The sequence below is a fragment of the Polyodon spathula genome, chromosome 2 (genome assembly GCF_017654505.1).
Source record: "Polyodon spathula isolate WHYD16114869_AA chromosome 2, ASM1765450v1, whole genome shotgun sequence".
Taxonomy (NCBI): domain Eukaryota; kingdom Metazoa; phylum Chordata; class Actinopteri; order Acipenseriformes; family Polyodontidae; genus Polyodon; species Polyodon spathula.
In genome coordinates this window covers 47,525,075-47,551,529 of record NC_054535.1, presented here as the reverse complement: position 1 = coordinate 47,551,529, position 26,455 = coordinate 47,525,075, and the positions used below count along the sequence as shown (strand labels likewise).

The 26,455-nt window shown below is 36.9% G+C and overlaps 2 protein-coding genes across 2 annotated transcripts; one reads left to right on the top strand and one right to left on the bottom strand.

Moving 5' to 3' along the window:
- Positions 1-1,482: 1,482 nt before the first annotated feature.
- On the bottom strand, positions 1,483-9,915 carry spcs3 (signal peptidase complex subunit 3). The gene is made up of 5 exons (XM_041223654.1): positions 9,636-9,915; positions 6,295-6,368; positions 2,764-2,840; positions 2,342-2,457; positions 1,483-1,679 (listed from the first exon to the last, which is right to left on the bottom strand). Exons 1-5 carry the CDS (start codon positions 9,776-9,778, stop codon positions 1,547-1,549), a joined length of 543 nt encoding a protein of 180 aa, XP_041079588.1. The 5' UTR covers positions 9,779-9,915; the 3' UTR covers positions 1,483-1,546.
- A 2,631-nt stretch (positions 9,916-12,546) lies between these two features.
- LOC121297355 (ankyrin repeat and SOCS box protein 5-like) lies at positions 12,547-26,360 on the top strand. Its single transcript, XM_041223642.1, has 7 exons — positions 12,547-12,815; positions 21,749-21,828; positions 22,362-22,469; positions 23,702-23,852; positions 24,604-24,738; positions 25,234-25,425; positions 26,142-26,360. Exons 1-7 carry the CDS (start codon positions 12,695-12,697, stop codon positions 26,267-26,269), a joined length of 915 nt encoding a protein of 304 aa, XP_041079576.1. The 5' UTR covers positions 12,547-12,694; the 3' UTR covers positions 26,270-26,360.
- The last annotated feature ends 95 nt before the right edge of the window (positions 26,361-26,455 follow it).

The window sequence follows — 26,455 nt, the reverse complement described above, 5'->3', positions numbered from 1 at the left end:
TGCCAGGTCATTATCTTGCTGAAGAATGAAGGACTGTCCAACTAGCCGTAATCCTGATGGAATGGCATGCCTCTGAAGTATGCCATGCTGGCTGAGCTTGCCATGGACTTGGTAAAGATCACCAACTGTCACCAGCAAAGCAACCCCAGACCATGACACTGCCTCCTCCATGCTTGACAGTGGGAACCACACATGCAGAACTCATGTGCTCACCCTCTCTGCGTCTTACAAATACTTGGCGGTTGGACCCAAACATTTCAAATTTTGATTAATCGGTCTATAAGACGGACTTCCACTCCTCAAACGTTCAGTTTCTGTGTTTTTTGGCCTAGTGAAGTCTCTTCCTCTTATTCTGCACTATTAACAATGGTTTCTTTGCAGTAAATCTTCCAGTTAGGCCAGCTTCATGCAATCTCCTCTGAACAGTTGATGTTGAAACATCTGTACTTCAGGAGCAAGTAATCACCGGTTTCGCAGACTTGTGACTTGAATGAACTTGTTCTCTGATTCTGAGGTCACTCTTGGCCTGCCTGACCTTGTTCGGTCCTCATGAGTGCCAGTTTCTTCAAATCGCTTGATGGTCTTGGCCACAGCAGTTACAGACACTTGCAAAGTTCTTGCGATCTGTCTTAAAGATTGACCTTCATTTCTTAAAGTAATTATAAACTTTTTTCTTTGCTTGAGTGTATTTTGCCATTTTCTGCTCCCTTACATTCAGGAATGACAAACTTGTGCCTATGCTACCTATATTTATAGTAATCATGGACCCTCACTAGTTAACAATAATTGGTGACAAAAGGTTAATTAGGTAAAATGCTAGTTAACTCAGAGAACATCTAACAAAGACACTTTTATACTTAGGCCAGTGTTGTAACACCATGTTATACACATTTCAGACTGAAATCCCCTTGCTCTGGGTGACCATTTCATTGAAATTGACAAGATTTACATTTTCATTTAAAGTTAAATTTTTGAATGCAATTCAATTATTATTATCAGCTTATAATAAGTATATTAAGTAAATTAATGAAATATTAAGTGTTTATAGACAAGTTTATACAGTTAAAAGCATATAATCATGGAAAACCTGGTTTCAAGCAGGTGCACTCAAACTTTTGACTGGTACTGCAAGATAGATAGATAGATAATCACACACACTTGTCTAGTCACACTATCTTTTTATAGCTGCTTCATAAATAGAAATTAAAAAAAATATTTGATCACACATTACAAATTGCAGGTAGAAATGGGCAAGCTCTTTTACACAATTCATGCTCAGCAAGATTATTTGTCTACACAGCAGAAAATCAATTAAATTGCGATACATAAACACCTTTCTTGCTTACCGTAAGGTGATGCCCATTATACCGATAATGAAATATATATTTTATATTTCAGAATACTGCTGTTATCTCAAGCTTCCTGCATGAATCCTTATTTTATTTTTAAAAAAAGACAACTACAAAACAAACAGCTACAAAGTCAATTTGTAAACTTTTATTAAGCCATAAAAGAGAACACCAATTACAAACAAATACCAGACAATTTAATAGCTCTTTGTCATCTCATAAGCATCTGGAAAGGGAACTGATTTGTGTCCTGAGCCCATAACAAGAGGTAAGACTCCAGCGTTTGGCACGACATTCCATGATAGTGTCAAAGTGATGTTTTTATTTCCCCTGGTAACAAGAAACAGTTTTGGTTTTACAAAGTGCAACACATAAACAAATAATCCCACAAATACAGCAATGCAATGGAAACACACATAAAAACATGTCTATTTTGGAAAAATAAACATGCATGCTTTAGTTTCAGTATAACTATATATAATTCAGTTACATATTGAACCATGAACACAACCATGTATTGCTTTATAAGAAAGATTTACCTAGCTTTACTAGGTAAACTAATGTGTGTACTCTGCCAGTAAAGACAGCGTATTAAACACCATTCCTTGACCAGACATCTTAGAAATCGATGGACATCAACAGGTACTCTCTGCACGTTTTTCAGTGAAACACCACTTTGTTTCAATAAAGACATGTATCAAAAAGTACTTATGGCTAAAGTGACACAGGAGGGGTCCACCACAAGTAAAGGTACAAAGAAACCCTAAAGAGAGCCAACTGTTTAGTGACGTGAAGACAGTGCCATCTGCTGATACAAGATGGTACTGCATGCAAGTGGAAATTTATAATACAGGGATGGAAATAATACTGTAAAATGTACAGTATACTGTTTTATCAAAAAAGCCTAAAGTGAAAAGGGAAGTGTGATTTTGAAGCTTATTACAAGTTGGTAATTGATATATATTTTCAGTGAAATATAAAGCTGATCTTACCGGAGACCATTACCATCATCGAAAAAGAAATATTTTGATTTCATGTCCTTCAGAGAAAGTTTTGTGTTCTCCCCTCGAAGGATTATCTTATCCCATAACACCACTTGGTTCAGGGCCTGCAAGACAACACATACCAAGTCATTAACTATGCAGTGATGAGGTACTTGAGATATTTGGTGCATCAATCCATCAGCTGACAATTTATATACAGAGAAAACAATTGCGCCCATCATTCAACTGTTTAATAACATTATTGAACCAGATTATATCTGTACTACAAGGAAGACAGATCTAGCTTTTTCAAGGTAATTACCATCACTTACATATTAAGGCCAAACAAAATATATAACTATCCTAAAGAAAGAAAAGAACAATCAATTCCAACAAGACGTTTATTAGGCAAAATATAGACCAGTACTTACATTGCTTTTCGTTTCATAGTCAGCTGATAAATACAGAAACAGTTGTTTGACATTCCAGTCAAATATTGGCCTCAGATGTGGGAAAAGTTAAAGCAAATCAACACATACCTCACAATTTATCATTCCTTTACTCTTGCTAAGCATGGGACAACTTAAACATACTGTATCTAAATATTTTATACAAAACTATAATTGTGGATTCCGAAATACAACTATTACCTTGCAAAAGTTGGGGGGAATGATATTTCCTTTAAGTAGCTTTTAACATGTATAGGAACTGCATTTGCACAGGATTGTATTTGTACACAAGTTTATTATACTCCTACTTTGAGAACAAGTAAAAACAGAAGATGAGCCTATTTTTATAGCTGCCTCAACCTCTGTGTCACATTTACTATAAACACAACAGGAAGTTTATACTTCACTCTTTACCTGTATAACAGTTTATCCATATTGGATCATTGAGACTGGAGGTCAAAAGAGTCTAAAACCTACTAAATAGCTAAAGTATACATGATATTTGCTACAAAAGCACACAGGAACCAATACAAGGGATGTAGTAAGGTGTAGTGAACTAGCCATTCTGCTGGCTGCTGCAGGTGAAGCCCAGCTATTTGCTACCAAAGCCACTGGTATAGTTTAATTTAAGTAACAAATCAAAACCATATCCATGCAAAGTCACAGCTTACTGTACTTGCATTTGTGATGCAGAGGCTTTCCTTTAAAAGCAAAGCTACTTGGCTGCTTTGGGAAAATATTCAAAAAGAATTACAGTAGTTGTTATAACATATATTAATAGCTTAAATATTCTAACAGTAGTTACTGTTTTGTTTTTAGTGGCAACAACTCACTGCTATAGTGCAGACTAAGAGCAATGGTCAAGAGCTAAAGCCATTGACTGATGTAGCTGGTGTTTATAAGAAACTTCAACATTTCAACACTGGGATAATACATGACAGAATGCACCAATTTATTTTTTTTTATTTATTTATTTATTTATTTAAAAAAACAGCAGCTATGTTCCCTTACATTAAAAAAACGCACTAGGTTCCCTTACATACACTCCAACAAGAAACACACTGCATTCAATTAGCCTAAATACTTGAAGGTTTAAGTTTAAATTGTTTAAAAATATTACATTTTGATCAATACTGTAATTAATAACTTTTAAAAGACAAAAACACACTTTGTTAAGAGACTTAAAGAGCAAGTAGCAGGGTTCCAAAAAAGCGTGTTGCTTCAGTTGTTTAAATGATGTACCTGTAATTTTTCTTTTCATTGTTAAAATCCTGACAACTTTTTACACTTATAACTTTAAAGTCTGTTTCAAAGTTCTTCTCAAACAATTCGCTCTAGTTCCCCGGGGTTTCAGATCTGTCCTCTAAATCAGTGTTCTCAAACTGGGGGTCCTGACCCCAAAAGGGGGTTGCATGATCACAAAAAAATACTGACATAACCTTAAAGATCCTTAGTATTACATTTCAGCACATATACACTTAATCCTTAACTGTAAAGGACGCAATATGAAGCCAAACCTCCCGCCGTGTTTACCAATTGTCCAGAGTCTTGTTTGTATGTGTATACAGTTGTGTATGAAGTGCTAGCACCGGTCCATGTCAGGGTTTTTCTCGTGTTTCACACTGTTTCTCAATTAGCCACAAATCTTGGACAATGTGTTGCATAGTGCCACAATCCTTGGACAATGTTATGCATAGTGCCACAATCCTTAGAGAACTGTGTTTATTTTCAAGTACTAGCAGCTCCTAAAACTGCACCATGTTATCTGCGAAAGGTAAGTTGCATTTTTCAGAAAGTAACATGTGTTTTCTTAAATAAAGAGGAGACTTTGAAAGTGGAACTTAAAGAAACAGGTGTTACTTACAGTCAGAGGAGTCTTAAGTAGACGGTAACAGTACTGTAAGTTTTTGATGCTTCACTCCATTTCTGATGGCAAAATTGAATCTTACAGAACGACCATCCTGAAGCAGAAACAAAGCGACAGATTTGTTGTCAGTGTTCGACTCGGGGGGTGGACTGCGTCGACTCTCTTTTCTGAATGGGTGGACACCATTTTTCACACTCCATCTTCATTGTTGTCGATCTTGAATAGTAACCTATTTTATTTCTCCCCAATACTTTGTTTAATGTTCCTGATGCAACTTTTCCTTTTGCGTCTGCTCTGGCAGACCAGCACAGAAATTGACAAGCGGCATCGGAAGTGAATTTTACGTTTTAGTTTTTTTTAAATAATGTTATCACTTACATTTCTAAAGTAAACAGCACACAACAGGTACTGCCTCCTTCATTTACTAGCAAGATCTCTATTTGCTAAATAAAATTGTGAAAGCTTATTAATACAAAGTGAAAGTTGTTTAATCATATCAGTGTTTACAAAGACACCACTTACGTTTTTACTAGGTTATAATATAAAGCCTTACTTTTTTATTTTATTATATACATTTTGACTAGTTTTTTTTTTTTGTTTTTTTTTTTATTTGTGACCTGCTATTTTGTCCAATTTTTAATGTCTTTTTTTTTAAATGTTATACATACAGTTTGGCATGTAGCAATACCAATTCTTCAATTGGGTGTATGCTAAGTGTGTAGGCTATATTGTGGTAATTTTGAGGACTTGTCTTATTTGAAAGAACTAAAAAAGCTCCTTTGCTATACTGTATTGTGACTGACTGTGCTGTGTGAAAGGATAACTGTGCGCCATTTTGACAGATGTCCTGCAGTGTTGATACCAAGCTTTTTCTATTTTGGGAAACATCTTTGTTCTCCTCAAGTTTTAATTAATCATTGTCTAATCCTAAACATCTGTAATTATACCAGACATTAAGTGTATATAAAACAGCTGTTTTATAATAATTTAAAAAAATGCTTAAACATTTTTTTTGGGACCAGTTAGGCAACGTGAAGTCAGATTGTTTTCCAAATGGTTTCCTGTGGGTACATCCGGCATTAACATTTTTGAAAATCCAGTGTTGCACCGAATACAGCCTTGCAGCCAAATAACATTTCAAAAGAACAGGCAAGAATAGCCCTCAGTTTAAAAATGGGAGAGTTTCCTTTTCTTTATTCTGGGCTGGGAACCTTCCATTCAAAATCCACCCAACAGTGAGATGGGCAATATTTTCCAGTTCAGCGTGTTCCATTATTAATTCTAATTATTGCTAACCTAAAACATCACTCAGCTCTGCACATAATATAATGAATTACTTGCAAATACACATTTTACCATCCAACTAACCCAGTTAATTGGGTTTACTAACTCATGGACCCAATCAGTGCACTACAGCAGACATTTTGAAAACAGCTTTGAAACAGATTTTATAGTTAAGTGTAAAAAGTTGTCAGGATATTAATGAAAAGAAAAAGGATAGGTATGGTAAACAGTTGTAGCAACATATGAGGACATGAAACGCTATATTTTTTAGAAACAAATCAGGCTAGTTTAGATCAACTTAACAGTGCTCACAATAGCATCTTAGCCCACTAGTTGAATTTCACCCAGCTAGTAAAGGATATCAGCTGTAACATCAAAAGTTATGAAACCCAAGTCACTTCTTTCTCTGGGTCCGGTGAAGTCATCCACATTTTTTCTGCAATGGAATAACAAAACAGTAGATTTATATTAAAATAACTTAAAATAAAATACTTCCTATAGAATATTTTATTTTATTCATTGCTAAGAAGTGAGGAACTTGACAGTATATGAGTTTTTATAAGGAATGCTTAATTAAATACTTTTTTTCTCTGTAATATTTTTGCATGAAATTAACTAACTAAACAAAAAGCATATTAAAAATGAGTTGGCTCTGGTGTTCTGAAACTGTGGGTCAAATTAGTAATACAAGGGGTCACAAAGGGCTTGTTAAAGTGCTGGAAAGATGCAACAAACATGTTGAAACAGTTTGCCTGTTTTTTTTTTTTCATTTTTTTCTTTTGATTGTGTGTTGTTCTCCTCCATATACATAAGGCATTTGAGAACCACTGGTGTCTCTAGATGGTTGATAGAAAAAAATAAATATGTAAAGTTACATTTACACAATTCAATTTGCTTAGCACATTTTAACAACAGACTCTGGGCTAAATACATATCAATTACTTTACTGTGTTTAATATCCTGTTACTGCCAACATCGCCACTCTAAACATTATATCTATATCTACACACACACACAAGGATGGAAGACTCCCATTGTATAGCAGTTTGATCCACTCCTGGTTTCACTGCGAGTTTAATAAGAAGAACCTAACTTGTTATTATACAGTGCAGCTAATCAAGATCATAGTAACACTTGGAATGGGTGACCGTGAAGCTGCTATCCAATAGGATTATTATTGCAATCCCTGTTGTTAGTTAGACAGACAGACAGATTGTGCAGGCTCGCAAAATAGCTAGCCCGACATTCCGGGACAACCAAAAAAAAAAATCTGTCGGACAATGTGTTTTTTTGGCTGCTTGTCCAATGGGCAATCCGATTTTTTACGTTTTGTGCTTTAATCAAACAGAAGTTTCTCAATCGAGATTCCGCTCACAGATTTACAGTGCCCAGCGCAGCAACAGTCTCAGGTCCAAACAGTCAACCGAGTGCATATATGTTATTTACATCCTCGCTATAGGTCTTTATTATATGAATAAAATACTGATGTAACAAAAAAAAAAAAAAAAAACTGCTTCTGACGTTGGCTCGTACAGCTCTATGCAAACGGCACGGCAAAGCAACTTTTTTTTTTTTTGAAGGAACCAAGATTTCAATTAACATTTGCAATTGAAACAAAACACACTTTGATAGGGGGTGAGGGTGGGGTTGTACTGTGTTCTTCAATTAATAGGATATAGCCAGAATAGTGGGTGCAGCATGCCACAAATTGGGCACTGTACTAATTCTACTTTTATTCACAATCTCATTGCTGCTGCTGCTGCTGCTGCTATTATTATTATTATTATTATTATTATTATTATTATTATTATTATTATTATTATTATTATTAGTGCTAGTAGTGACAAATACTGTAATAATAAAGAAAATCAAAGAATAACAGTAGTAATAGTATTAATAATTTAGCTAATGCCTTTATTCAAGGTGACTGCCTTAACTTACTTCAGCAGCTTATATTGTTTGTTTTAGATTGTCCTTTTACTATAGTGAACAAAAGGCATTGGACCCAAACAGGGTTGTTATAGCGAGGGTGTACTGTATTTAGTATTTGACTTATATGCTTAATATACAACATTTGCACATTTTAATTTATAATGTGTGCACATTTGTTATTTCATTTTTGTTATTTTTCACCTCCCACAGTGTTCAACATTAAACAAAGGGTATAAATATCATCCCTTACAAAAAACTAATATACTGCAAGTATACTTGTGCCAAAATTGTCTGGTTTTAGTATACTATTGGTACCATTATACAATTCTATTTTGACACAAGTACACAACTTTATGTATTCTTTTTGTAAATAATGCAACATAGTTCTCAAATATTGGGCATCTTACTGCTCTTTTGCATGCGTGCATTGTCTCTTGCTAGATATGCACCTCCAGATTCTGACAAATACTTTTAGAAAACCAGGAGCAACTTCTGCTCTGGATCAAAAAGCTATAATGCTCTGCAGCTGCCCGCCTGTGTGGATAACTATCAAAAAAACTAACTAAAACACAAGTCTGGGAAAAACTAATTTAAGTCTGGAAAAAAGTATGGAATCTTGATGTTGAAAAAGTGTATGAACCCTGAGATACTGTACCTATATTGAGTACAGTGTACTTTGTACAAATCACAGTCCATTGGTCAATTATGGGCAACTTGACTTTTTTTGGACAACCAAATGTATACAATGGACTGCCTGAAGGGCAAGTACCATTACCAAATTTTTGCAAGCCCTGACACACACACTATATATATATATATATATATATATATATATATATATACACACACACACACACACAACACACACATATATGTGTGTGTGTGTATATATATATGTGTGTGTGTGTGTATATATATATACATATACATACACACACACACACACACACACACACACACACAAGGTGTAATGCCATTGGTAGAGCTAGGCACATCCTCCAATCAACTGTGCCCTGTTTTGTAGCCTGCAGCCAAAATAAATCAAACAAATAAACAAACATAACTACCCATTTTCTTTTCTCGAAATTTAGACATTTCTTTCTTCAGCTCGGATGTTAATCCAGAGCACGGCGTTGTGGTCTACACACTTTGCATAATATTCCATACATTTAATCATTAATTATTCCAGTTTAAAGCACGCGCCGAATAAATGAACCGTACTGAAGCGCCACGTGTATGGAAACACACTCTGCTCGTTAGAGCTGCTGCAGGTTCATCAATTGTGTGGGTTTGTGGTTGACGTGTGTGACTGCCACTGGATGGACCGCATCATACAGCAAACTCGGGAAATTGGGTGCTGTTTCGCCAGATAAATAACTTTACAATTATTACAGTTGCACCTTTCCTTTGTAAATAGGCAATCTTTTACAATTAATTGTTTAGTTTTTAAAACGATGAGGGCCAAACAATAAACACATATGGCATCACATTGTACATTTAGCAATTGAAATCTAGTAGACTCTTATGTTGGAACCTAATTTCGTATGAAATAGCATTTTCTACTACGCGTTACTTTTTTAAATTACTGCACTGTTTAAAATAATAATAATAATAATAAATAAAACGTAAGTTCCGTATATTGCATGACAACATGTTCAATTCATTGTTGCTAGCCACCCATTCAATCACATTTAGTTTAGAATCAGAAAATAACAATTTCAAACATTATGCTGATTTTCAGGAATAATGTAATTTCGTTTTAAATACTCACAGCATTACTCTAGAAACCTGGATATCAACCGGTGCGCTTCTGTCTTTAAAAGCTGTAGTGACAAAACAGCCAAAAGTAAGAGCCGCCATCACACTGAGAGAAAATGCAAAGAGAGAATTTGCCCGCGACAACAACGTATTCATTTTTGATAGATTTAGACAGACAGCTTACAAGTGTAATAACTTAAAGTTAACAGTGGATGAGCAATACTGTCAAGCAGAGTTTGTATACCCGCTGTACCGGGCTATCTAATACATTAACAGGAAGCAGAATTACGGAAGGACAATGTTTGAAACCATAAATTCCGATACATTTCCTGTTTTAGGTTTTTGCCACTCAAAACTGCACTGCCACCTATCTGGGTTGGATGTTGTACCTGAAAACAAGCACACGGCACTAGCATAATGTATTACATTTTCTCAAAACCATACAAGAAAAATAAATTAAAAGGTATTGCTTCTCCAAAAAAAAAAAAAAAAAAAAAAAAAAAAAGCATTGCAAAATAGTATCTTAAAATACGTATATGTATCACGTAGGTACTGAATATTTTCATAATGTAATTAATTTATCATTTACTTAGAAAATAACACATTGTTTACATTGTTAAGTTAGCTAGTTATTCAAATCTGTACATTTTTATTTTTGACTATAAGATTTTTTGCTCATAACAAAAAGATAATTAGCATGCTGTATACGTGACAAACTATTTTTTGTTACTTTGTGGTTACTTTGTGGTGCACCACAGTCATCGCCGATGGTATATTTGTTATATATCAATATTTTGACATTTTGTCAGTACTGTAAATGGTTGATTAGCTGTACATTTATTGTATTACATTTTAAACAATGTAGACTAAATCTACAGTCATACATACCTAGTTATTTTTTGTTGTCCCCATATTTCTGTTACAAGTGATACCTGCTAAGCAAAATATTATCAAATGTCATTGACAACATTAAACACCACCAATCCCTCTAGTGCACTCAGAGTTTACAAATTCCTTGTCTTTCTAATCTGGCAGAAAACTGTTGTTTTTACAATCTCAATAAAATCAGAGGCAGAATTTAAACAGGTACAAAATTTGAACCTTAATAATAATAATAATAATAATAATAATAATAATAATAATAATAATGCAAATCAAATATTGTAATGACTTACACAATCTTTGATTTGATCATGTTAGTAGGTCAAGGGTTAGGTATTAGAACTGCTTGATGTAAGACCCAGCTGTTAAGAGGATTTCTAGCGGGTGGCATATGATACCATCAACACTTCAGACTCATGCCAAAACATTTATAAAGCCTGACAAGAAGTAATGGCTGAGGTAGTGGAAAACAAGCCCTTTTCCCTTCAGTTGTTGAATGGGCCTACCAAAGGCAAACTAAAAATACTGGTCCTGCATGGATTTTTTCAAATGCTTTAAAACCACATTACAGTCTTTCTAATTACCGGAAAACAATCAAATGTTACAGATATAATTGCGGCAAAAGGGCAGAATGATAATCCTTGGAATGACCTGGGAAATAAAGCATAACCAGACCGCCTTGCACTTCCTGAATCATTTCACCTTTAGAGAAAAATTGTCTCCACCCCTTTAGGGCCTTCATTCTTGTCAGTATCCAACTAGCTGCTCCCTTAATGACTGACATGCGTTGCAACCAGTAAGATGCTTTGAGTCCGAATTCACTGCTGAGGTAAAGTGACCTAAAAAGTAAAGCAGTAACAAACTTCCTGTAAGTCAAGCCATGTTAACTCATGACATGTCAGTTTCGAAAGTACAGACAAAATACAACATTTTAATGCCAGGTTTCTTAAAAAGCAGCTTTATCCAGTTTATTTTTATAGCACTAGCAATTCATTTATTATTGTCCCCCTGGAAGATATTTAGGTATTTTTGTATATCTACATTAAAGTAAAAACATTTGATCAAATACAGCACAATAAAGTCTGTTGCTTATTTGTGGTACAGTACCAAATTATTGTGTGTACTTTTGGAGTCTCACTCCAAGTAAATAGAATACTACAGCTACAAACAGACCATGTGTTATACCAAGAAGCAGATGCTGATCTATAGTGTTGTATTTAAAATAAACTGCATTATGTTTTGTTAAAAAAAAAAAAAAAGTAAGGAAAAAATGAAAACACAGCCGCTCAGAGGGCTGAGTCATGAGAGTGTGGTTTCAGTGTTTGTGCAGAGTTGATGATCTTGGCAGGAGGAAAATCATCCTTGGATTGTTCACCTCATTGCACTTCAAACTCTGCTACTGGTCAGTCATCCAATGAATTTCAAAGACGCACTATTGTGATGACTTTTCACAGTAGTTTCGTAGCTTTCTTTATTGGAGCAATTTGGTAATTGCAGTACAGTTGACTGAATTCTGAATGTAAAAAAATTACACTTGAAAGTCTCCCTCAAAATCATTCAAGGACCACAGGGAAACAAACTTTTTTTTTTTTTTTTTTTTAATTTATTACATTAGGATAGTGACTATTAGGGTGATGAAGAAAGTGAAAGGGAAAAACTAGAGCAAGGGGGAAGTGGTGCATCATTAATAGATCCGTTCACATTTCAGCTAAGACCATTTTTTATGTATGCACATAATCTAATCTAATGCCTGCTAAATCCAATGCATACTGTTTTTATATGTTTTCATGTGTTATTATGTTATTATGTTTTCATAATAACATATTTTAAGATCAGCATTACAAACAGACTGGCTAAGAATATAACACCTCTTTTAATCATCCTGGGAGGCTAAATAGATTAAGCCACTTGCTTTGGTAGCAGTTTGCCACTTAAATAGTTAACACTGGCACAGAGGTTACACTGATTCTTAACCTGCTTTATAAATAGAATATGGCTATGCAATCCTTCTCACCCCACCCCCCTACTGCAGTTCTCCTGAGCACTAGTCATTCGTGTTATTGAACACAGCTCAGTGCTGTTGTCAATATAAGCCGCATTTCACTGTAACAACAGGGCACCCAATCAGCAAACACACAGGCCAGATCTCATGCTGCCAAGGACTTGCAGGAAGGAAAGGCTGATAGAAGCATGCCTATTCCTTCCATAGAGAGCAACTGCACTGAGCAGACTTCCAGGAAAAGGAGACAAGAAAGTACAGAGGGTTTTCCTGCTAAAAAGAAATCAAGCTGGGGTATACTTACTTGCCAAGGTCAGTATTTCTTTAGTATTTATATTACCACAGAATACACTAAAAGAATGCTTATTAAAATAGGTGTTATCTTCTAAATGTATAGATCAATAATAATCTTAATAGTGTGGGAATAGTAATTGCTTATTGCTTATTGTGTGCAAAACAAGTTAAGAGCTTTTAATGTTAGCCCTCCCCCACACTGTCCAAGAAATGTTTCATTGTTTATGCACTTACAACTGCTTTACATATCCTGAAAATAATCTTTCTGTAAAGTGTATGACCATTTGTCTGATCTGGATCTATCCCAAATCTGTGTGTATGAAAGAAGCATTTGTAAGAATGAATGAAGCTGTTAAATTACAATCATATTGTACTGCAATGTATAGTAAAAATGTGGTTCTGGGAAACTTGGTGTGTAAAACAGTTACAATTATAAAATAAAAAAAAAAAATTTAAAAGTCTTGTTCAAGATACAGTACTGTAAGGCTCCTTGCTTTAAAACCGTGAGTGGCTGAAGTAATCAAACTTCATTATAGATTTTATAGTTGTTTTTCTGTGTCTTTAGTCTCTTTTCAAATTACCATACCATGACATGACAAGTACAAGACCTTCAGTTTAACACACGCTAACATACATGACTATTTTAATTTGTACAGTATCCAATCAGAAAATATGACTTTATAACAAATGACTACTAGTTGTCTATCTCACACACTATTTAACCAATAAATTATTTTGGTAAAATCTCATTATTATGGGTATCCTTGGAGATTGCTCAAAACAATAGGCACTGATACAAAGTAACACTACACTTGAACATGCACTGATTACTAATTTAAACATTACAAAACCACATTCTTCAAGGGTATTCCAAGGGAAACGTTATATTTATTTTTTAAAGGAAGCCTTTGTCCAGTTACAGTGTCTGTTAATGCATTGATTTTGAGTTCTGACTTGTGACAGATGTCTAACTTGATTTAAAATAAAAAAATACCCCTCTTTCAAACTTTTGTTGGTTTCTTTAACAGTCGTTTCTTGACCAAATTGGATTTAATAGATTTAAAACAGACTTTAATGAGTTCAATCTTTTATTAGCTCTTCAAAACTATTGTGTAGCATACAAATATCAACTGTAGTACTGCATCCCTTTTTCAGTGGTGTACACACTGTGGGTGAAGGGTAGCAGCTACATCTTGCCATATTTAGTTACACACGGGCAAAGTGTTATGTTTACCACTGCCTTCATTCATTATTCCATGATATTTGTTCGCTTCAGAGATTAAGACAGCTTTCTGCTTGTAGTTTCTGTAGTTTAGCAGGTTAAGACAGCTAAACTGCATTTACATTTGGGATGATCTGACACCAGCAGTTTAAGTTAAATTGTTGATAAATTAAACATCCTCATTATAATAAGGTATTTGTTTGACAACCCCAAGCAGATGAGAATTCAACTGGGGTATTTTAGTTGTCCAAAATGAACGCTAACTCTATCACACTACAGATCAGAATACTTATATATCTTAATACAGGAATAGGGAATTTGAATACTGGATAAGTAAAACAGAAACATAACTATAAATGAGCATTGCAGAATACATGCAGGATATAAACATACTGTACAACATAATATACACAGCATGCATATATAATTCCACTTGGTCAAAGTTCTGGTGGAGGTGAGATATCATTCCAAAAATAGCTATACTTGTTCACATTTAACTGTGAAGCCATTTAGTGGTGACAGGCTTGCTTTTTCTAAATTTGCAGGACATGACATATATCTTTGATCAGTATGGCTGGCTAGATGTGCCTTGGGGAGATGGAGATCTTGGTATGTCTTTCCAGTGTTTACATTATTTATCTGTGTTTGGCTTACCCGCCATGCTATGCAGTCTGTGTTTATGAAACGTAACTGGCTACTGGTAATGCTCTGAGTGAGTGATTTGCCATGTGTCTTTCAGGTAGAACTAGTTCTAAATATAGCCTTGTTTATTGTTGGTCTAATTATATTAAAGGATTAACTTGTTTAATTGCTTTAATAACACTGCTTGGTGACTGGAGCTTGATGAAAATCACATCATGTTTCACAACATGAAAGGAAAGCACCAATGCACACATGTTCCAGTCTCTTTTTTCTTTAAGATATTGTGAAAGATTGGATATACCTACCAGTAAATGTCCTCAAGATGTATTTTTTCTGCACCTGTAAAGATGTGGTTTGCTGTGTGCAGTTGTAGTGGTGATGCAAGTGCGCCAAACAATGACAGACACAACGTTCTCAGTTCAAACAGTCTTTTTAATTCTCTTGGTCTGCTTTAGACTGTTAACTAATAATGTGTATTGCCAACGTATAAACCAGTGTTCAGTCCCGAAATAATAGTAATAAACACAAGCAGACAACACAGATACAGGCACTTCTCCTAATAGTAAGTGGTCTTGTTGCTGGTGTGATGTAAGACAGCAATGGTGTATTAGAGGTGCAGTGTAGTCCAGGTTTGTTGCTGGCTTGTAGCGACAGCCCCCAGGTTCGTATTAGTCGTCTAACAATGACAAACACAGACAGTTAGCAACAAACAAACAAAACACTTAACAAAATATGTAATTGTAATTAATGGTCTGTTTCCTTTCTCGGTCCTTGCGGTAACCATAACAAAGGAACAGATTGCATCGTCACATCCCCTAAAATACCCTTAGTCATGGCCATCAGATAGCTAGTTCAATTATGTCTCCTCCAATCCATGATTGACATATCGCTTACCGTACTAAGGCGATGACAGGCTGGTGATCCATATTGCATTATTTTGTGTTCTACGTTCCCACGGATGTTTGAATGTTAATTAAAATGATTATTAACAACAGTGAGATTTAGTTATTATCACTCGACTGTGATTTCTGTCGTATGGTACAAGGCAATAAACGCATACAGTTTAACAAGCCTCATGCCCAGCTATGATCAGCAAAGAAAAATAGCCTTCATAAAGTGTAAGTTATCTAATTCAATTTGAAGATTCTTCCATATTCATATTGATTGGTACTAAAAAAACGTGTAAATTGAAAATAAAGTAAAAGCTCCAGCAACCACCCCGCTCCGCTCCCCCGCTCCATATACAATTGTCTCTCTCCGCTCCATTCACACTCTTTGTCCCCAACACAGGGCCGGATTAACCAATATGCCAACAACACCATTCACCATATTATGCACAGGGCCCCCAAAATATGGGTTAGCGTAGGACCCCCACGTCCTTTAATCTGGCCCTGGCTTTTCATTTATTCATAGTCATTTTCACGGGTTGATGAGTGGTACGGATTTCACCTTTGAAATAGTCATTTACATTCCCGGATTTACCTAATTTCTGCAACATATCTTTGACATATCTACCTGTGGAACAGGAAAACTGTACTATTAAATGGTAGGGTACTGTATGTATTAAACTGTACATATTAGACGCAAAAGACCTGCCTGTGGAACAGGGAAACTGTACGTATTAAACTGTAGATATGTTATAAACTAGTCCTTTTTAGCCAGAGTGATTACCCATTAAAAGCCATGTTGTAAACGGAACTCTGTTCTAACAGGATCTGTTATAACTGGAGTGCACCTGTATGTATATTATTACTATTTGCAAAAAAATTTGTTAATGCATGTCGCAAAGACGGCTGTAGTGGGTGACTTCTGACCAGAAACAGGAACCAGGAAATAAACAACAGAGATGTGGAGTTGGGTGGAGCTGAGCGATTGGTTTTGCTCAGCATTTAATGAGTGAACAGAACAGTAAATAAAAAGTTTGTAACAAACAAAAAACACAGGACACAGCACTTTCGCCAAAATAAAGAGACAAACAAAACGGACTACACAGACAAACATGCTGAGCTGATATTTTAACTATTATTATTATTGTTACCTCCGTCTCCAATCCCGTTCTCCACTCACCGAACACACAACCCCGAGTGAGTGAAAACATGTTGCTTTTATGCAGCTGTACCGAGACTCAATTGCTAATCAGTCATTCAGTTGGAGTCGTGGTACAACTGCATGTGAATTAAAAAAGTGCAATTCCCCATGCTCACTTATTGCATTTTACTTGCACATGAAACGCTGTGCAATCCTCGTGCCTAAATACAAATACACATTTTAAACACTTGTGTTACACAGACCCATTTATATCTCATGTACCAATGACTATACACCAACATTAACACACACATACAACACAAAATACTCACAGGGGCAGGGCACTTTGCCACAATGCATCAGTTAGGGTCAGTGGTGTGCCGTAACTTCTTTAATGAGCCATGATACAACTTTTTACATGGCATAAAAACATTTTCTAACGTGCAATGGGAATACAAAAGGCATGTGTTTACCTTAATTTTCTACTGAAATCAATTTTTTTTCAGAAACTCCTCATGACTAAACTGTAGAAATCCGGTCACGATTCTGATGGACTTTTTCATTGTGTTGTCTGACAGCAAGTCTCTGTTGTTCATTTAACTGCAGATCAGTGTGAGCTTGTCCAAATGTTCGTAACTGTATACACCAGGGGTCTCCAACCCTGGTCCTGGAGAGCTACTGTGGTTGCTGGTTTTCGTTTCAACCAATTTCTGTTACTTAATTGAACCAATTATTGGATTAATTAATCAAGATTAACAGGTGTTCAAGATCTTTAGCCACTGATGATGTAAAGACACCTATAAAACCTGTTGGACTGGGGCTCTCCAGGACCAGGGCTGGAGACCCCTGGCATACATACTGTTAGGGTGTTGCTGACTAGTTTTGTGATGTTTGCAGGAATCGTGTAAATTGTTTAAATCGTGCTTTCCAGCCTTATTCCACACACTCCTTGTTAACGAAAAGCAGACACAGATCCACTTACACTTGTGCATTGCTTCACTGAAATACCGTTTCAACTCTTTCCCTGTGCTTTTGTACATGCTCTCTAACTTCAGTATCTGTTTCGGTGGTCTGTTTCTTATTTAGTCGCATAATCTTCTGCACTAAATGGATTTGACAGCAATTTTTGTACTAAATTATCAATTTCTCTCTCTGCTTTAATCAAATCATATTCTCTAGTTTTGCAAAATAACCATTTTTTTCTGCCTTCCGTTTCCGCTCGTGAACTGAGCCCCACAGGGTGGCAGCTGTGACCTGGCCTGCTCTCTCTCTTCCATCAGGATTTCATTTCTTCAATTGCATGCCTTTGCTACGTTTTTCAACAGGCGGCCAGAGTGGAGACACCGTTACGTTGCCCGGGCAATTCCAAACAACAGAATCTGCAATTCCATACAGCAGAAAGTTATGCTAGGAGCTAAGCTCGCTGACTCGGCTGGTTTGGGTGTTTTTCATGTCTCAACTCCTTAGTCTTATCAATATCCAGCTCTGTTTGAGGGCCTTGGCTGTCTCACTGAATTTGTACACCAGCCTACAGTCGATACAATGGTCTCCCCCGTCATTCAGACCTTGTGGCGTGTCCCGCTCTCCCTCCATGACCAGGTCTCCTAGGAGCTGCAACGTCTCTTGGATGCCAACATTATTGAACCCATCAAAGCACGTAAGAAGAATGGGGAGCTGCGCTTGTGTGTTGACCTGCATGCTGTTAACAAGGCCATTGTGCCAGACCAATACCCGTTGCCAACAGCTGAGGAGCTCACTACCCATTTCCATGGATCTACAGTCTTCAGCAAACTTGACCTGCACCAAGGCTATCTCCAGGTGCCCTGGCACCCACCAGCAGGGACCTCATAGTGTTCGGTACAAACGCATGCCTTTTGGTCTCTGCTCTGCACCCAGCTGCTTCCAAAAAATAATGATGCTCCTGTTGGCTGGCATCCTGGGCGTCTCCATCTACCTGGACGACCTTGTGGTACAAGGCGCTACCCAGTCTCAGCATGATGCCTGTTTGCAGCAAGTTTTTCACCAGCTGTCCCTGCATCATGTCACACTTAATGTGGAGAAATGTGTGTTTCGGGTTCCAGAGTTTGAGTTTGTGGGGTACAATCTGTCCGGTTGGGGCATCACACTGATTTTGTTTCATGTGGAGGCTATTCTGAACCTGCCCCCCCCCTCACCCTCACCCTGGCGCATTTCAGTCTTTCGGCATCCACGGTGTTCACCTGCAACGCGTCGGGCGTGGCGCTTGGTGCTGTCCTGTCCCAGCTGCACAACGGCGTGGAACGTCCTGTGGCCTTCGCTTTTCATGCCCTCACACCGGTGGAGCAGAAGTATTCCGTGGGGGAGAGGGAGGCTTTGGCATGCATATGGGCATGTGAGCGATGGCATCTATATCTCTATGGTTGAGCTTTTACTCTGAAGACAGATCATCTGGCTCTCATCGCATTGCTCAGGACACAAACCACTTTGGCTCTTCAGATGGGCCAACCGCCTCAACCAGTACCACTTCAAGCTGGTGTTCACCCGAGGATGCCACCGTGGCTGATCTCCTGTCACAAGCTGTGGTGTCTCCACCCCCAGTAAGTCATGTCACAGACAGGGATCAGGATTTTGTACAACTGCTGCAAGGCTCACTGAAAACAGTTGTTTCCATGCCAGAGCTGCAGCAAGCATCACAGGACAACAATCAGTTTGGACTCCTCCGCGTTTAGATTAGAGAGGGGTGGCCACCCAGGGTGGACAGGAAGCTGCTCCCATTCTACAGAGTTTGTGTTGAACTGTCTTGTTGGGAGGATGTATTCATCGTAAGGGGCCATCGCACACTGGTCCCGGAGACACTGAGAGCCCGGGAGCTACGCATGGCACACGAAGGACACTAGGGTATTATAAAGCTCAAAAAATGCTACAGGGATACCGTTTGGTGGCCTAACCTTGACCAGTATGTGGCGCTATTAGTGAAGGACTGCACAGCGTGCCTCCTTAGCGGTAGGGCCAGCCAGCCAACACCAGCACTCTTGTTCCCAGTAGAGTGGCAGGCTGGACCATGGGAGCATCTGCAGGTCAACATCTGTGAAGAATTATATGGAGCTCCTGCTCATGCTCATTACCTGATGGTGATTTACAACCTCCACTCCAAGTGGCTAGAAGCATGGCCTTTGAGCTCTACCACCACCCAGGCCATTACATGCAGCCTTGACACCCTATTTGCACGGTGGGGCTTGCCGAACAGAATCACCACAGACAATGGGCCCCAGTTTGTCTTGGCGGAGTTTACCACCTACTTAAAGAGCATGCCATCACTCACATCAGGACGACTGTGTACCATCCACAGGCTAATGGGGGATTGTGGAGCGTTTGAACAAAACCCTGAAGGATGTTATCCGTGTATAACTCTCTGAGGACTGCCAGTTTGACACCATCCTTCTTCAGATGCTCTCCACATTTCCGGGCCACCAAACACAAGACAGGGGTCTCACCACCATTTCTTATGTTGGGAAGTGAGATCTTGTCCTGTGAGTATATTACAGGGACCTATTCTGTCAATGTGCAAGAAGTGTGTGATGCCAACAACTACATCACACATGTGTTTGCAAATCATCCTGGCTCAGCTCGTTTATCCTCACTAATTCGCAGGTGGCAGCTGCGTTTCAGTGGGATGACAGTCTGAGAGGCTGGTTGATAGGGGACAACAAGTATCCATGGAAGCAATGGCTACTGACACTGCTGCTCAACCCCACGACCCCTGCCGAACAAAGGTATAACCGTACCTTTAAATGTGTTTGTACTGTAATTGGGGAGCGAACATTTGGAATCCTCAAAATGCGATTCTGATTTTGGATCTTTGAGGGAACATCACAGTACACTCCTCAGAAGGTTAGTAATATCATTCTGGATGGTTGTGTTTTACATAACATAGCTCTCTATAATGGATGTGATGTTGAAATTACAGAGGAAAGATTACAGGGTTTGAGGGAAGCAGGGAAGTGCCATGCAGCTCTGACAAAGCCTTATAGATTACTTTTTTTATTGTATTCAGTCTCCACCTCTAGGCTGCAAAACTATTAAAATTGCAGCCTTGCTTGAGGGGCTTCATCATCCTCCTCATTTAGGCTGCTGTGCATTTTTTTAATTTCTTTGGGCTTTGTTCCCTTTCTTCTTTTTTGGGGGTTTCAAAATGCAATGTGTTCGCTATCACAGATCCTCTTAAAGGGAATGTTGAATCCTTATTGTTTGTAACCTTACTCCACCCACTGTGCTTTGATTGGCTGGGCGCATGATTTGCTATTTGATATGCTTAGCCAAAGCATTAGACCAGACTTCTAAATCACATTCTCGTGCATTTTCGTGGCAGTTCACTAGCGCTATAATTTTTGACCTAGTGAAAGTGGCTGCGTACATATTTGCTAAATACAGCCTGTTGAGTTATGTTGTATGCTTGTGTTTAATTCTTAATTTGAATATTTTGCTAGATTGAATCGCCTTATGAACACATGCGTAAAATATCGTCATTTTCTTTCAGTAACCTGCTATTTGAGTTAATGCTGGATTGTACATTTTGATATAAGCCATTTTTTTGTGTTTGTTGATTTAATATCCTTTATGCTGATTTGATTTCCATTGTGCAGTAATAAAAGTATTTTTGTATTTTTATTTGATCTTATTGCATTTTTATAGAGGGTATGGGCAGTATGTACTGTAAATAGGCCGTTAATAAAAATAGTGGGGGACTTCACATATGTTACTGTAACTGCTGCTAATGAGAAATTATGGTAACTTAATTATTTTTCTGTGCTTGGTCTGTTTGTCAAAATGTTTTTTAAAAAAGTATATTGTTAAAACAGGATGTATTTGAGTTATTATATTAATGCGTATCTGTAATAAAATCAAATAAAATGAAATTTGTGAAAAGTAAAACGAAAAAACTATAAAAAATAAAAATAATTTCACAGTTCTCTAATGATAATATTGCTTAAATCATTGAATTAATCTAATTACTAAATTGTTGTTCCTTCCTCAAATTGTGCACTGAATTATAGAATTAACCCTAATTGTTTTTTCATAGGTTCTTGGGCAGACCGGTCACCCCTTCATGAAGCAGCTAGTCAGGGCCGTCTTCTGGCTCTTAAGACTCTGCTTTCTCAGGTAAGAGTATGTAAGAACACAAAGTTTCATATTACAGTACTACAGCAGCTTAAAGAGGTAAAGAAAACAAGGCCTCCCAGAAATATATTGCTTTTTATACAAGAATTATAAAGATGAGGTCACACATTTTTTTGTGTTTAAATTATTATTATTTGTAATTTATTATTATTTATTATTATTTTTATTTATACATACCATTCAGAAATATATACAAGTAAGTTTTTTTTGTCAATGGGTATTCATGTTGTTATGTGAAGAAATCCATGAGCAAAAACCCTTTGATTCTGGTTCTCCATTCAATATAATATGAAAAGATCTGGTGTTTTGTATATAGTTGACTTTGCTGTCTGAAACTGTCTGTGAATGTATGATCCAATATCTTGCCAGAACATCATTGCAGATAACATGAAATGTGTCCTGCTAATATAAATAAATCAGAAACTGAAATTGACAAGTGATACATATAACTGATTCTATAAGTTTTTGTGATTAAAACTAATAGTTGTGCTTTATTTATTTTCTGCACTCGGAAGGGATATAATGCAAACACCTTGACTATTGACTATGTGACCCCACTGCACGAAGCCTGTCTTGGAGACCATGTAGCCTGTGCTAGAGCACTTATTGAAGCAGGCGCCAATGTAAGTATATATTTATATTTAGAACATGTTCTGTTCACACACAACTTTTATACACATATGTAAAGCATTGTTGTTTAGAATAATTTTTTGCTTACAAATACTTCTGTATATTATTAATAACACTATGTAACACAATTTTTGTTCCTGGGTAGTAAGTGTTATTTCCTAATTGCTTATGCCTCAAAAGTATAGAAAATGGCTATTATTCCCCACAAACTTTGCTTTTGTGACCAGGACAGCGATATTTCAAAATATCATTATTTCCAATGGGAAAACGGGCAAATGTGTGTCTTTTCGTTCACATAAAGTCAGAAAAAAACAACATATGAATCCAAATTAACATGTATTTATACTAAAGTAATACAAAAATGACTACAAAAGATTTAGAAGTGAGTAGTTTTTCGAGATTTATAGTGATATTTTGAAATATCACTGTCCTGGTCACAAAAGCAAAGTCTGTGGGGAATAATAGCCATTTTCTATACTTTTGAGGCATAAGCAATTAGGAAATAACACTTACTACCCAGGAACAAAAATAAATAAATAAATAAATTGTTACACGGTGTAATCTTACAACATGTTGAATGTTATTATTGTAGCATGTGAAGGGGGTGGCACCAGAAAGCAGGACAGGGATCAAAGCTCACACAGTCAGTGGTCAGGTGGGTTGGCCATCAGCCGCCTTTATTAGTGTCACAGCCAAAACAAACCCTCTCTAATGGCTGATATTGGAAGGTACTCCATATAGAGAGCACATCAGCAGATGAAGGTACAATTTTATTTTTTTTTTAAACTCAACAGAAGACATCCCTGAAGCCCTGTTATATATCCCTGGGCCACAGAATGCACAATTAACACATACATCAGCTGATTACTAACAAATGTTGTCCTATTACCATCATGCATCTAGCTTTTCTACCTTATTCACATACATCAATCTGGATTGGCTAAACCACAACAGAACTACAGTGCATTGACATTAATAAGATGTAATGTGATGCCACCAGCTGGCAGATCCCTGAATCATCACAATATGTTGATATTAGTTGTACCTACAGAGAGCAAAAGGGGGCAAGGAAATGAAAAATATTTTGTATTCGTCGTTTCAGTAGGAGCTAGCTACTTACAGTAGGAATAACAGTTTTGATTATGTATTTATTTATGGTTAAGAAAAAAGTTGTTTCTTACCAGCTTGTGTCTCCAGAGTCTGTTTAAATGTTAATCTATCACAGGTGAATGCAACTACAATTGATGGAATGTCTCCACTGTTTAATGCTTGCTCACGAGGCAGTGCAACTTGTGCAGAGATATTATTAGAACATGGCGCCAATCCTCAAGCAGACGCATGCCAGCCTTCACCAATTCACGAAGCATCCAGTAAAGGTAAGACAAGGCAGTGATCCAGAGGGCAGGGAACCATGGATCTCCATTTAGTGAAAAAACATAATGTATGAACATTTTTTTAAGTTTTTTTTTTTATTTATTTTTTATTGAGCATTATTAAAAATGAATGAAACACATACACTGCTGTGCGAAAGTCTTAAGACGTGTTGCAATTTTATGAGCATTAAAAATATACTCAAATCCTCTGCTAGTGTTTTCTACTATTATAACAACCATGACATGCATGAAGAAGAAAAAAACATTGAGTGAAATAGCTCAATTGATTTTCAAGGTGTGGTATCCGAAGCATAATCAACAAGTACAGAGAAACATCATCTGTAATTGACAAACCCAGGACTGGAAGACCTAAAAAGCTGTCTCACTTATACATGAACATATGGTGGTTGTAGTTCCTGGGAGAAATGTAGGTAGATAAAATATGATTTTACTATACAAAAAAAAAAAAAATAGAAACAAAATACTATTTCATTTTGTATTTCTAAATGTAACTGTTGAGTGTTGAATAAAGATGATACATGTCAAACATATCAATATATCAATTTCCAATTATGTTATTCTGCAAGCAAACTACAACAATAGTAACGTAGCTGAGTATCTCTGTTTCAAAACTTAACCACATAAAACTGACTGGGAATTAATAGATCTGATTTAAAGGTTCAAGCAACACATGGTTCTTGTGATCTAAAAATAACTAGAAGTAAATAACTTGCATTCTGTATTTGATAACCAGGGAGGAGCGAATGTGTGGCAGTCCTAATATCTTGGGGAGCTGATGTTGATCAAAACATTCCTCACTTGGGAACTCCACTCTACGTAGCATGCGTCTCTCAGCAACTGCATTGCACACAGACGTTACTCGATGGAGGTGAGATCATTTTGGACTATTTCAGCTTTTTGTAACAACTATAGTACAGTGTGATGTGTGTATTGTGGCCTGTGTTACACTAGTTGGTCATATAGTTTTTTGAAAACCGTCACAGAGGTATAACTAAAACGCAACTTGTCCCTCAATTTTCATACTGAGGAAAACATATAATATATATATATATATAATATCTATATATAATATATAGATATATATATATATATATATATATACACAAAATACTCAGGGAGTCTCAGATATTCCCAGAGCCTTTTAGAAGAGGGCTAATGGATAACCTGCAGTTTATATGCCTAAAAATAAATTTAGGACTACCTGCTTTCTTTGTTAAAACTGTAGCAATATAAATTGGTTCAATCATGATATAATATTTGTTCACTGTTGGTACAAGATCAAAAAAAGCAATCATTTCTGCTGCAATGTGTAATGAATTATAATGCTCATTTAACACTCAAAAAACAACATCCATTTGGACAGGAGCTAATGTTCAGAAAGGCAAATTCCCTGAAACCCCGTTGCATGCTGCTGCTCAACAAAACAGCCCTGAGATTGTAAAATTACTGCTGGACTTTGGGGCAGACATCAATGTAAAAAACTTGGACCTGAAGAGACCTGTGGAGGCAGCGGCACCAAGCAGCCTGGTGGAGAAGTTCCTATTGCTACATGAAGGTATGAACTGTTAGTTTTGTAACCTAATTTCAAGTATATCCTTGTGCTTTTTCATAACCTATATACCTCTAACATGCCCTAACATTAGCTGAAATGTTTTTCTAATACTCCTAAGTTTATCTTATCTTTGCAGCCTACTTTGGCAATGCAATAAACCATGAAAAAGCTGATAAAATGCAATGCACTTTTGCACGTGACTAGTGTTTGGCGCTCCAGTCCCCAGGAGAATGGTCTAGGTGGGGATGTAAAAACACTCAATTTATTATAAATACAGTTGCACTCACTGCAGTAAACATAGACGTACTCTGCGCAAGGACAGAGATATGTTTAGATTGCTGTGACAATTGGGTGTATATGCAGAGGAAATCTGTATAGATGTTCTTGTTCACAAAACAAGTTTTTCAATATGTACAAAGGGTTTACACAGAAAGGACAACATCTAAAAAGTGTGGTGGAACTCAAATGAAACTACTGTGCATAGACACCAAGATCAGAGCAGCACAAAAGTGAGGTTTTAAAATCACTACACTATTACCATGCATTGTGAATTCTAGTCTTTTCATGAGTGTGACTGGTTAATTAAGCGACATTTGATTGGTCTAAAAAAGTAATATACAGAAACAATGTTGTTATCATGTCTGCTGTCTAATGCTGTTTAGGTGCAGTGGCCATAAGAAAGACAAAAGGGTGCTAACAGTTTGAGTTTTCTCTTGCAGCCACTCCCTGTTCTCTGCGTCAGCTCTGCCGCTTGAGTATCAGAAACTGCCTGGGGAGGTCCAGACAACATCTCATTTCACAGCTCCAGCTGCCTACCATCCTGCAGAATTTCCTACAGTACAGATAAAGCACTAAGCATCATTGCTAAAGATCAAATAGACTCCTGGTTTAATCCAGATACAGTACTGTATAAGAACAATAAAACTGAAATATTACCCATGTAGATACAGCCTCGTAAACAGTGAGTGCTTCATTTCAAAACTCCACAACATATGCATTTAATTGACAGAATTTATCAAATGATATTTTTCAA

Coding starts and splice junctions, on each gene's coding strand:
- LOC121297355 (XM_041223642.1), top strand. CDS start 12,695: ATGCCTATTCCTTCCATAGAGAGCAACTGCACTGAGCAGACTTCCAGG. Junction 12,816..21,748: donor GGGTATACTTACTTGCCAAG/GTCAGTATTTCT, acceptor GTTTTTTCATAG/GTTCTTGGGCAGACCGGTCA. Junction 23,853..24,603: donor TCACGAAGCATCCAGTAAAG/GTAAGACAAGGC, acceptor TTTGATAACCAG/GGAGGAGCGAATGTGTGGCA.
- spcs3 (XM_041223654.1), bottom strand. CDS start 9,778: ATGAATACGTTGTTGTCGCGGGCAAATTCTCTCTTTGCATTTTCTCTC. Junction 2,458..2,763: donor ACTATGAAACGAAAAGCAAT/GTAAGTACTGGT, acceptor GTTGTCTTGCAG/GCCCTGAACCAAGTGGTGTT. Junction 1,680..2,341: donor GATGATGGTAATGGTCTCCG/GTAAGATCAGCT, acceptor TCTTGTTACCAG/GGGAAATAAAAACATCACTT.